The following is a 13,369-nucleotide window of genomic DNA, read 5'->3' on the forward strand; positions in this document are numbered from 1 at the left end:
AGCACCCAGAGTTTGCCACTTTTCAGGGTTCCCCACAGAAATAACCACAACAGCCACAGACACTCAGCCCTTAAAAACATTAAATTCTGTACATTCTGACCCCATTTCATGAACTTCACATGTCCACACAATAAAGCCCCAAACTAAGGGGATTTTGCGTTTTCTCCTTCTTCTTCTTCTTCTTCTTCTTCTTCTTCTTCTTCTTTTTCCTGCCGCCTATCCCACTAACAACATGTCTCCCCATTGGAAATTTTACTGACATCAGCCAAATCTTCACCTACATGACCCAATCAAAAACTCGCATACACACGCAAAATACCCATACTTTTTTACTCTGAAACATTTCCAGTTTAAACAGTGAATCTGCCTGTGACGTAGTGGGTAAGGCTACAGTCTTGGTAACATGGGGTTGTAGGTTCAAGCCTAGCGAGGGACACATTTCTTTAACCTGCTTTTACCCTCACTAATAATTGTCTACTACTTCTCAATTATTGCTTTTGCACCATATCTACCCGCCGTTCGCCGAACGTATACGCTGCATTATGACGTACCGTCTGCACGTTCAGTTATTAACCGGCTACAATATTGCAAAGCCATATGGGAGCTCTTCTGTGCTTACTGGCCCGTGTTCTTCTTTAAAACCATGGACAGGTTTGCTAATGATATTTCACACATATGCATGCATAGCTATGTCATGGTGCTGCACTAACAAAGTCACAGACTGGTTAACCTCCGGTTGAAGGATTGAATCCCGCCTCACCCTCAGGCAGATAATTTCCTCTTTTACACTAACGTTTTCTTACGCTTTTATATTTCTTTTACCAAAACTCACTCACGGCCACCCATATGCATTTCATGACGGCAAATTCATTCCTTTTATTAAAAAGTTACACCAGTTCACCACTGTGCCATTTCTACTAACTACATTTCTTCACTTGGCCACCATACAAAACCTTCTTATCAGCAAACGCCATGTTTCTACATTCATGTTACCTCGCCCTGTTCTCTATCTAGCCTGCAATTAAAAGTGGAACGTAAACGCATTGTCACTATCAGCAAAACTAGCACAAAAAAGCTTCGATATTCACCCTCTTCAGCATCGATTAGTCAATGACAGACTCATGCGCGTTCATGTGCGGGTGTGCCTGTGTGTGCAGGTGCATACACTGATGTAAAACCATGCAGACCAAATTGGAATGAAATAAATCTTATATCTTCTTCTGTGGGTTTCAGAGAAAAAGGTGCCTGGAGAGTAATTACTTCAGTGTGAAGGAAATTTAAGAGTTTAAAAGTACTGTCCTGTATAATTTAATTTGGCCAGGGTAAATTCTTTGCTTTAAATGGACTTCATTGGGAAATTTGCTTTTTGGCACCTGAGGCTGACTAAACTGTAATTTCTCAAGTAACCACTGGAGTTTGCCACTTTGCCACACTTTTAGGTAGTGAACAAAAAATGTAAATGCTTAGTAAATGAGAGACAAATATATCACAGAGGTGTGGCTTATCAATTCATTCAGCAAGTAGCATTCCAGCATGCATGAGGTCATGCATAAAAATACTGGACAGGCCTGGTTTCCTATAATTGCAGCTAGCATGTCCGAATGAGGAGACTTCAGTGCCTTTTTCAAAGAGGTGTAACTTCATTAGGTTCTTGGAGTTGGGCCACATTTAGGACAACAGCTTCAACTTTAGCGTAGTGTACACAAAATGTAAGGGATGTCTGAGTAAACTGAGAGACAAATTGATCACAGAGGTCGTGCTATATCACAGTCAGTTCAGCAAGTACATTCCAGCCTATGCATTGAGGTCATGTCATGATGTAAAATACTGACAGGCCTGGTTATCTAATAATTCAGCAAACAATCAAGCATTGTACCGCATATGCAACCTGGAGACTTCACGTCTTTGTGCTCACAAAGTAATTATGAGATTTCTTGTGGGGACATCAGTGACAAAGTTCAACTTACTGTTCCACAAGCAGCATTGTCGTAAGGTGATGTCTGCAGTAAACCTGGAGGCAAAGACAACATCTGCATACAGCAGTAGTAGGCAGAAGCACATAGCCTACTCCTGGGTTGTTATGTGTAAACTGAAGTGGTAGTTAAAACAGGCAAACAATCTCAAGTCATTTGACTGCATATATGCAACCTGGCAACCCAGCACATTTGTGACTTCACAATGTAACTTCTACGGTATATTATATATTTTTAGTCCAGTGTTGCATTAAGCTTACGGGATTTCTGAATATTGAAAATATTTCAAACGGAAAAGCTCAACAGTATATAGAACTGGAACAGTTTTATCATGTTACTGTTAACAAATCTATGTGTGTACTTGATTTAAGCCTGCTTGTGGATATCTCAATGGACAATACTGAAAATGGGATTTATTTACCTAGTTCTTAATTAATCTCAAAGTTCCACATTTATAGATGAACAATGGGTGTTCTCTGAGTATCCAAAAACAAGTGTCATCCAAAATCAAAACATTTGTGAGAAACCGCAATGAAACAGCACGGACGATTTTACCATTGAATAGGCTACCACTGTATCAGGAAAACAAAACCACTTTGTGTTTCTCTAAAATATATTCATCATCAACCAACCATTCAACAATGTTTTAATTTTTAAAATAGAGAGGATGTTGAAGGGGTTTTTGGAGTAAGCTTGTTTTAATTTATTTTCAGCCGCTTAGGTTGTTAATTTATACCACTGTACAACACTGATGCCTTTAAAAGAAGTAGGGCTTGTTGGTATGCTGAGAGGTGCTCACCAGCTGAGTGCTAATTAGGCCTTCAAACTCTCTGAAACCCTGTCATTTTGGTGAAACCCTGTCATTTTGGTGAAACCCTGTCATTTTGGTACTTTTTAAATGCCTGGTCAGTAAAGTCCACGCAATTGCGCTTTAGATTTATCCATCTACCTCTCTGTCACAAAGTCAGTTTGTGGTGCTAACCACGCCATTTCTGGCACTGTTCTCATTGGCCTGCACAGCCATACTAATCTTTTGGGGGTTGAAAGGTCAAAAGTCGTAGAGGCTCCTGAAACGATTTTCCAAGGTGTGAACTGATGACCCCTGATGTGTGGTGTCCATTATGACCTGATTAGTCATTATACTAGGGCTGGGGGCCCCTAAGGCTCCCTAGAATTACAACATTGTGGCCAAGGACCCCAAACTCAGAAAAATCTTTAAAAAATATTTGTAAAGAATATTTTTATGCTTTTATTCAATACCCACTGCAGACTGCAATGCAGTGGCTATCTAACACAATAATGCACGGACGCATTACTTGTAATATGAATCTGCATGTGACTAGTTAGTATATTTAAAATATTCCCAATGATGAAAAAAATGTTCCATGTTTCAAACTCTGAAATATGTTTGTTAGATATGGAAATATGAAATTAAATGAAATATTCATAAATTCAGGTAAAACTTGATTTTACTCAGTCTCTTCATGGATGCCTGGGGGTCCCCTGAGCCCACTTTAGGAACCCCTGTAATAGGAGGTTTGGAAGGGAACAGGGTATTATGGTACCTGTCTACCAAGATTCTATGTGCAGATACCTGAAGACTAAAGACACATTGAGATTCCCTGAGCTAATCCGATGGGGTGATGGATCCCACGTGTGGTGTACCAATGAATTAACAGTTTTTTAGGGGTATAGGGGTACCATTCCACTGTTGACAATTTGGAAATGAATAACCATTACAGAAGCAGAACTAACAGGACAATTCACTTTTTGAAAGTCATTACTCTGACTTGTGTTTCTTTGTGTGAAAAGGGAAAATAGGAAGCCAGATATGAAAGGGAATGAACTAAAACCCTATTACACAGCATTATTGAAAAAAGTTAATTGAAGAGAACTTCAAAGCCTGTACCTGGCTAGAGATAATTCATAGTAATTGCATAAATCTTTGTCTACTCTTTGAAAACTAAATGTTAACCATGGGTTATTTAAAAGAAATCTTTTTGTACCTTTCCCTCCACAGAAGAGGAAATATTTGATAATTGTTACAAAACCATATTGTAGTTAATGGAAATGCAAGATGCGAATGTGGCCACATTGTTCACCTCACTATTTGCTAGAGCGCTAAAGATTATTGTGTTCTAGGGTACCCTTGAGACAAGCAGCAACATGCAGAACAACAGTTCCTGGGAACTCAGAGACGTCAACCGTGCTTGATTATACGACATGTAACATTCTTGAAGTTTTATCTATGGCTGACTTGAGTCTCTGTCCTTGGGTTGCAGTGTAATCTTCTGTGCTCTTTGTCCAGATTGATCACACACAGCGTGGGCAGGCCTCCACCTGAACAGAAGTGATGGAAAACCCAAACCGAGGAGGGAGAGGGGGTCAGAGGGGCAGAGGGAGAGCCAACGCTGAGCACAGGAGAGGTATGCAGACCTTCTGGGAAGCTCAAATGTTGTAGCGATGTTATAAACCTTAACTCTGATCATTCCTTGTTGTCTTTCTGAAGGTGCTGGACCTGCTGAGGGAGAGCACAACAGGAGGCCCAGCCCGGAGAGAGGAGGGAGATGGAGAGGCAGGGGGGACAGGAGAGGAGGGAACAGGGGCCACCTGCCAGACAACTGGAGGGAAGATGGGCAGAGAGAGAGGAGAGAGAGGGAGGGCGATGCCAGGAGAGGAGGAGGGAGAGGAAGGGGGGAGGGTGCAGAGAGAGGGGAGAGGGATGCAGATGGTGCAAGAGGAGATAGAGGAAGAGGGGACAGGGGGCGGGGCAGAGGAGGAAGAGGGGGTGGAAGGGGCAGGGACCAGGGCGGGGATGGCGAACCGGAGGTGCGCAGGCTGGGGTACAGGGCCCTGGAGGATCTGGTCGGGAAAGAGCCGTCAGAGGTGGCCATCACACTATCCTCCAGCCCCGGTCTGCAGCTCCTGCTGGAGGAGCGGACTATGAGCCACGGCCTGATCCAGCTGCTCTGCCAGGTCCTGAGCAAGGCCGTCCGCTCCAGAACCGACCGCCGGATCGTCCAGCACCTCGCTGGGGTGGTGAAGGACTCGGGTTTCCTTCGGGCGGTGCTCCCCCACTACGTCGTGGGGATGATGACGGACCACGGCCCTGCCCGCCGGGCCCAGTACCCCGAGCACTTGGACAACATTGTCAGCCTCCTCTCGGACATGCTCAGCATCTTCCCCGCCAGCTCCGTGCAGGTGACCTCCATGCTGGTGGCCCTCCTGAAGCCGGCCATCAACGGGCTCCGGGCCTCAGGGGTGGACATCCCGGATCATATCGAGCAGAACCTGGGCAAGATTCAGGGGCTGGTCGACCACCTTCAGGAGAAAGCCAGGGACGGGACCCTGAGGTCGGACAACTACACCTTCCTCACTCCCGAGCAGGATGCCCCGCCCGGGGAGGGTGACTTCCGGACTATGACCATCTACCCCACGCCCGAGGAGATCCACCAGGACCAGAAGCCCTTTCTGAGGCCCAACATCACCTCCTGCAGCTACCCCAGTGTCCAGGTGTACTTGGACACCCACTTCCGGCTGCTGAGGGAGGACTTTGTGCGGCCGTTACGCGAGGGGATCCGCGAGCTCCTGCAAAGCTACGAGGAGGAGAGCCTGGGCCAGGTGCCGGTGAGGAGGAAACGCTTTGATGACATCAGGGTTTACTTCGAAACCCGTCTGCTAGTGCCGCTCTGCACCCCGACAGGGACTGCATACAAAGTCCAGTTCGACCCAACACCTCTAAAGGTCAGTTAAACATACTGTTGTGACTTCTACTACACGTAACTCCTACAACTGCTGCTCCTACTACTATTACAGCTGCCACAACAAATGATGATAATTTATCTAACTTCGTTTGTCTCAAGATTTGAAAGCAGGTTACAACCCAACTGTTATCACTGTATATCTCCCGGAAGCAATTTTGAGCACACGCCCCACATCAGCTGAGGTGTGGAGGGAGGGGAATATTGATTCTCCAGTTGGGGAGATAACAGTCAGTAAAGTCCTTGTGCAATTTTCCTGAACATCGCTTTGCCAACAAACAACTAGTCTCCTTGTGTTCATTTATTTTCTTTATTAAATGTATTAAATTAAGTTAAAATGCGGATGGTTTTTGTGCACCCAAAGCTCCGGGACTTGATTTCTTGCCAGCTGTGTGAAATCACGAACTAACAAATGCTTTTTATTTGTAATGCTTCGCAAAGCCATAACTTGCCTTACTACCTGTTTTGATTGATTCTGAATCGGTGTGTGTAAAAAGTGCCCATGGAGATCTTTCCTTGTTTCAGCATTTTTGCTCAGCCGTGTTAATCCTTCCCTTCCCCAGAGCTCTTTCTCTGCCAGGTGTATCTACAGGCAGCAGTTTAAAACCTGCAGGTGGAATTGAGAAAGGGAAGAGAGCACTCTCCCCAGAGACATAAATTTGGCTCTGGTTTGCAAAAATGCTGAAATAATGAATTTATAGTCACAGGCAAACTGTTTCAATTCAGGATCCATTATTCCACTGACCACTGGAGTCCCTTGAAGGCATTAAATCAACTGTACGCCCCAAAGAAGAATCTCCTAATGCGGTGCTGTGTGACTCTTGGGGTGACCTGGAAATGTTCTTTGATTAGGTGTTCTGAGACAGATTTAAGACATAATGGCGCAGTGGCCAGTTTTTTTCCAAGAAGTGTTTTTATAGAGCGTTTGTACAAAATAAAGGAAACGTTTGGGGGAAAGGCAGAGTGAGGGAACACATCTCAAAGTAACTGTGCTGAGACACGGGTGTTATCTGCCAGTCTGCCATTGTTTAAAAAACACGTTTGACATGACAAAGATCATGTTAAGATTTAGATTTAGAACATGACAAAAGAGAATCTCACTGGTCAATAAGTTGTTTTACATACAAAAAATAAAACATAACACAAAAAATTAGACCAGATCCAAATTAAATAATGACTTGCGCAGCACAAAAATTTGCATTTGCTGTGTAAGTAATCATAGGGGAGATGGGAGTTAGGATTATTTACATTTTTCATAATGTACAAGCGTAATGGACAGAAGAAATAGCCTTGGTGTGCGAAGGCCTATGAAACAGGCGCATGCAGGTACCTGAAACTCAGAGAACATCCACAGTTGCTATTCTAACCTCACCTAACCTTGGGGTGGCAGTGTAGTATAATGGGTAGGGAACCCGTCTTGTAACCGAAAGGTCACAGGTTCCATGCCCAGGTAGGACACTGCCGTTGTACCCTTGAGCACGGTACTTGACCTGCACTGCTTCTGTATATATCCTGCTGTATAAATGGATGCAGTGTAAAAAATGCAATGTCAAATGTTGTGTAAGTCGCTCTGGATGAGAGCGTCTGCTAAATGCCTGTAATCTAACAGCAGACGTCGGATCAAACGTTGGCCTGTTTGACTGAGTGCACTCCAGAGGCGCGTAATGCTAACACGCGCTGTTTTTTGGCCCGCAGTTTGTGCGTTGGCAGAACTCCAAGCGGCTTCTGTACGGCTCCCTGGTCTGCATGTCCCAGGACAACTTTGAGACCTTCCTGTTCGCCACGGTGTCGGACCGCGACCCGGCCGAACTACAGAAGGGCCAGGTCCAGCTCAGTTTCTGCCAGGACAGCCGCCCGGCTCTGGCCGCGGTCCGGGTGTCCGACTCCTTCCTCATGGTGGAGACCACGGCCTATTTCGAGGCCTACCGCCACGTCCTGGAAGGCCTGCAGGAACTGGAAGTGGAAGACCTGCCCTTCCAGAGGTACGTCTCCCGCGGAATTATCAAACACCTCGAAAGATTTAGGAGTTCACACATGGAATAGTACAGTGATTTGCATATGTATCATTTTTATTGTCAAGTCAATTTACAGGAATAACTGTCGTTACTTGAAAATGTTCCAAAAATACTGTTCACTGACAAAATTTTGTTTACAATATCAGCATTTTGGTATTTTTTACATTTATTTAAGAAAGTATCTTGCTAATCAGCAGCTTTATTGATTATGGATGATATGTTTTGGACATGTCTGTCCTTCGTCACTTTCTTCAAATGAAATCATGAAATTTGTGAATATCCCTTTAATCCTGTCAGAATCTGTACTGCCAGTTGTATTGGGTGGATAGTGTGATGGCCACCCTGTATTTTAATCTTGTGTCCAGCAGCTGATCTGCACAGCCATTGGGCTGGAGAACTAGCTTTAGCCAGTTCCACCTCAGTGCTGCTACTGAATATATCTTACGTTCTTTATGCTAGATGGAAAATACTTTATGATTTTTATGTTAATTTATGAGGGAGATAACCATTGCAACCATGCTGTAATATTGCTAGCACTACCATCTGTAAGGATTAATCATAGCCTGTTCTCCTATAATTTGCTAATGAGCAATGCTAATTTTTTTGTCAAGTGATGAACCAATGTGCAGTCATGAAGGACCAAAACATTCAATGGCTGTTTATGTTGCTTAAGCCAATGATTCAGTTCTTTTTAACAAAATGCTAGACAGATTTGAATTTCAATTAAAAAAACAACAACAATAACATTTATTCATGCTTTGGAACAAGGGGACAGTGGCATGGTTTGTCTTTGTCTTTTATCTGAAGGTGTACAGTTATAAAATTGTCACTTCACATACTTAAATGCTTGCTATAAAATATTCATGTTGTAGTATTACAAAACATAAAGTCCTTCATTTTCTCTCTTGAGTCATCAAAAATAAATGCAGACTGAAGTCTTTGTTCCATTGTTAATGGATGTATTTCAATACAACAGAGGAACTAGTATGTATTTTCCCAAAGTATAGATAAAAAGAGACCTTGGGCCTCATTCACGAAACATGTGTATGATCACATTTTATCGTAAACTGCATTACCAAGAACATTTCACCATTCATCATTTTTTTGTATTTGTTAAGATCTGTTTCCTTATGCTAATCACATGAACAGGATTGTGCATGCAATTGACAAACAGTCAGCATTCATCATCTCATACACCTGGGATACGCACAAAAACAAACGGGCTGCACATGTGTCATGAGTCCCATATTGGTTTTTCTCTGGAGCATTTTTAAGAACAGAAGTAAGAATAATTTCAGAAAAGTTTGGTGAACGTAGTCCTGCTCTCAGAGTTCTGGGTTAACCGCTGAGATTAGGAATGGGATCATTTACATTAGCACTTTTCACACACGCGACCTGTCCAGGGTGTATTCCTGCCTCTCGACCAATGCACGCTGGGATAGGCACCCCCTGTGACCCTGACCAGGAATAAGCGGGTATAGATAATGGATGGATGGATGGATTTTCATACACATGGCCTTATCCCACATTATTTTGGAAATTTAGTTGTGTTGTGTGAATGAGAGCTGAAGTCAGCGTTGAGAGAAAGTTGTTCAGGCAACTTGCTGATTCATGACTGAGAAACATTGAAATGTTCTGTTTCAATGTTAGTGTGAACAATGGCATAACATTGCCGTATCAAGAATTCAAAACTTGATGTCCATTAAGCTACCTTGTCCGTCACCCTACCTTTTAGCAGTAAGAAAGTAAATGCTCACCAAGTGATTGTCTATTTTACTAACTAGATGTTGCTGTTACCATCACATGTACATGTCATGTATGTATGTAAATGTTTTTGCATATAGGTGTACTTTGTGCACATAAAAATATGGCAGAACATTTGATGTTATGATTTACTTTTTCTTCATTAGCAAGCTTTGTAAGCAAATGTTAGCTAGCTTCTCTGGCTAGTAAGTCAGGGTTAGTAAAATAATTCCTTACTGGGCATGTTCAGGTAAATATTACCCAACTGAGCACTGTCATGTGTGAATGCTATCAACCAGGTAACATGGCTAATACAGCAATGCTCCATGCTCTGTATGTGAAAGCAGGAATTGCAGACCGAGATGACCTGGCCTAATTAACGTCACTTGGTTGGTCTATAGGACATCTCTGTTCATTTTCTGTTTCCTTCATGTCATCCAAGGTACATAGTGGAGTGCCAGTCCGACGTAGCGCATCCTGCCTACCTCACTACTGAGGACACATACATCTTGGAGTCTATAGCGGCCCCTGGGTTTGCGTCTGAGTTGCAGCCCTTCAGTGTCCGGGACCCCCACGCCTGGCCCCCCATGGAACACCTGGGCTTGGATGAGTCGCAGATGAGAGCCCTGAAATTAGCGCTCACCAAGGAGTTTGTCATAATACAGGGACCCCCCGGCACAGGTACCTTCAGCTGCACTCCGAACGCTGTTCTTCGCAAGGCAAACACCACCAAACACATGCTGATTCATTTGCTATTACTTTTATGTCTCTTAATTAATGTGTGATTACTTACCCGCCTAATTAATGTGCCATTACATATATTGTGGTGGGACTCCTCTATCAGTAATTGATGCGCTTTCTCTGATTAATGTATTACTGCTATGTCTACGCCTTTGTCTGTTAATAGGGTATTACTTCTCTGTCTGTTATTAAGGTATTACCTCTCTGTTATATATTGACTAGTGCTTCTGTAACTATAATTAATGTGCTTTTTCTTCTCTGTCTGGACTGAACTACCCTTAACGACAGTGGAATCAGGTTATTTTAATTAGATTGTGTACCTGTCGCTGTTTGGCTCTATTCCAACATGGTTTTTCAGAATTACAAGCATTTTATGACTTTGCTAACGTGTTAATTTCACAAATAATTGTGTTTCGGCAGTGAAAGTTTTTTTGCTCTGGATTTCATATGCATAGTGGGTTTGTATGTTGGTTATTGGTTAACAGTTAACTTCCTTTAGTGGTCATGCATAAGCCCTTGCTTGTCTGGGAATGTTTGGAGCCCGGTCTGGGCCTCAGGTAACTCAGGTTGAATGCCACTCTGGATAAGAGCATCTGTAAAATGAATGCAATATACTGTAATCTACTGAGCGTGTCGGTTTCCTGCATTGCAGGAAAGACTTACGTGGGACTGAAGATCGCCCAGGCTCTACTGACAAACCCTCATGTATGGCAGCAAGGTGAAGACCACCTGCCCATTCTGGTCGTCTGTTACACCAATCACGCGTTGGACCAGTTCCTCGAAGGTAGGGCTGCTAACTCTGGAACCTGGAAACGGGCTTTGGGCGCCTTTACAGCTCCACAGAGCTTCCACACAGGATAGCAATTAATGTCCGAGTTCAACCCTCTTCCATGTCTAAATGCATTGTCTGTTTCTCCAGGTCTACTTCCTGTTATGTTCCACCAATCATGGAGTATGGTATTAGTAATAATGACCGAACAATACAAATAGTGATTGGTGGATGCTTTCTGGCTGTACTTCCAGGATTGCTTTATGCTGTTAGGCAGTATAGCCAGAAGGTATCCACCATTTGTTCTTACCAATGAACTCCATGATGACTGGACTGCTCCTTTCAGATTTCTATGTGGAACATGATGGCATGTTTTTCCTATCCCTTGTTTATTGGCCTTATTATGCAATGAAACTGAACATATATTAGTTCCAGCCATAAGCTACAAAGACATCAATAGTAAATTCTGATTTTTGTTCCTATTACAGCTTTAATGCAGTAATTCTCAAAATCCATAATTGCTCAGTTTACTGCTAGGGATAAGGATCATGGGAGCTAATGGACATTGCTGGCAAAACCTGTGAAAAGTTGGAACATTATAACACATCATGAGTAATGCAGGGAAAAGATCCACGCAAAGTTTGCTTTTTTGCCAGCGACAAGCCTACATGCTTGCACAAACAATGGATCAGAAAACCAGGAATTAAACAAGATAAGCATACGGGTCATGTGGAGCAGAAATAATCGTTGGACTGAGTGAGCAAGAGAGAGATAACGATAAACCACCCAATTTTTATAACGGAAATGGCAACGATGAATGCTAATAAAGATTTGCTAATATCTGTAAATACCCATGGGCCAATGGGAATCAGAGGAGGACTAAGCAGCATGCTCAGTCCATGAGGGGTTTGCATGGAGGCTGTCACTGTGCGTACTACAGGCAGAAAATGCTGTGCTTGCTGTGTGTTCATGCTGGAGAGCCGTGTGTTCTGTAGCAGCTTGAAGTTTCCTGACTGCCAGATGAACTTACCTGGACTTGCTATCACATTTGACTGAGGCTGAGCGTCATATGCTGTACACAGGAGGCTATTGTACGGCATTATAATGTTTTGCATGTCTGGAGCCGTTCTGCATAGCTGAAAGAAAGCTGTTTTTACTGTGGGTACAGCCAGAAAACTGAACATTTCGTCTCGGGTATAATTAGATTAATAGATTTATATTTTCAATATAGTCACTTACAGGAGATATTCACAATATTCAACCCAGTTTGTTTGTGCCTTTAGCATGTTAGAGGAGGGCTAAGTTGCATACTCAGAAGAGTCTGCATGGAGGTGATCACTGTTCATACTACAGGCAGAAAATTAGAAATGTATTATGAATTCACTGTCCTCTAATCACGAAAATAATGATAATGATGAGCTCGCATGCACATTTAAATCCCACAGAAAGTTTTTTGAAACACGAAAACGGTATATAATCATATACCCTGCATCAAAGGTGTTGTCTGGCAGAACAACCATTTTAGAGCTGAAATGTACTGGTTAAATTTCATGACATGACTGTAATTGAATTGAGTTTGAGGTGGAATTTCCAGAAAGTTTCATACATCTTCAGGATGTTCATCACCTTGAAGCTTGTCTGTTGTTTATCCGGCCGTATCTCTGGATCTCAGCGAAGCTTCATTTGTTGATCTTGTAATATACTTGGGCTCAGTGAAGCAATATTTACCGATGAGGAGCGGGTATATCCGAGAGGGGTCTTAACTCGCACAAAGTAGATTTTTGGAAGATGGCTTGCGAGACAGAGAGCTGGTTATTGAGTGGTTGGTTCTGCCTTGGACAGGTCCGTGATGGAATGAAAACACCTTAGTGTGTATCCCATCATGTTAAAATGAGATTATGTGAAAATGAAATGGGGTTTTATTGCTTTCTTTTATCCAAGACATCCCTCTATTAAACACAATATCGATTTAGCACTTGGAGTGAGGTTGAGGGGGAATGTTTATATTTCGGTGTGTATTCCTTTTATTGTTTTTTTTTGTTATTGTTTTCTTCCTCTTTTTATCTCCTGGAGCTGGGTCTGATTTGATGCGGTTTCTGTGCTGGGGTGGGGGGGTCACAGGGATCCATGGCTTCCTGGAGGACGGGATCGTAAGGGTGGGAGGCCGCAGCAACAGTGAGGTCCTGAAACGCTTCACCCTCCGGGAGCTGACGGGGGGGCCCGGGTTCCGCCGCAGCCTGCCCGGCCACCTGCGCCGCGCCCACTATGAGGTCAGCACCCCCCAGGCCCCTCCCCTGCCTGTCACATGAACTTAACACTCACACAAAAATCAATTGAGGGCTGAGGGCTTAGAGTACATAATATGTA

At 43.3% G+C, this 13,369-nt stretch overlaps 1 protein-coding gene across 2 annotated transcripts in view; it reads left to right on the forward strand.

Annotated features, from left to right (window-relative positions):
- The window catches only part of znfx1 (zinc finger, NFX1-type containing 1), a 29,626-nt gene that overhangs the window by 1,608 nt on the left and 14,649 nt on the right, over positions 1–13,369 (forward strand). For both annotated transcript variants that reach the window (XR_010325156.1, XM_064306677.1), the window contains exons 2-7: positions 4,282–4,399; positions 4,483–5,717; positions 7,430–7,716; positions 9,935–10,173; positions 10,886–11,017; positions 13,124–13,272. Coding sequence is in view for 1 of the 2 variants with exons in the window: in XM_064306677.1 (XP_064162747.1) it covers positions 4,327–4,399; positions 4,483–5,717; positions 7,430–7,716; positions 9,935–10,173; positions 10,886–11,017; positions 13,124–13,272 (2,115 nt within the window). In the remaining variant the exon portion in view is untranslated. The remainder of the gene's footprint in view (positions 1–4,281; positions 4,400–4,482; positions 5,718–7,429; positions 7,717–9,934; positions 10,174–10,885; positions 11,018–13,123; positions 13,273–13,369) is intronic.

Source organism: Anguilla rostrata, chromosome 13, assembly GCF_018555375.3.
Source record: "Anguilla rostrata isolate EN2019 chromosome 13, ASM1855537v3, whole genome shotgun sequence".
Classification (NCBI taxonomy): Eukaryota; Metazoa; Chordata; class Actinopteri; order Anguilliformes; family Anguillidae; genus Anguilla; species Anguilla rostrata.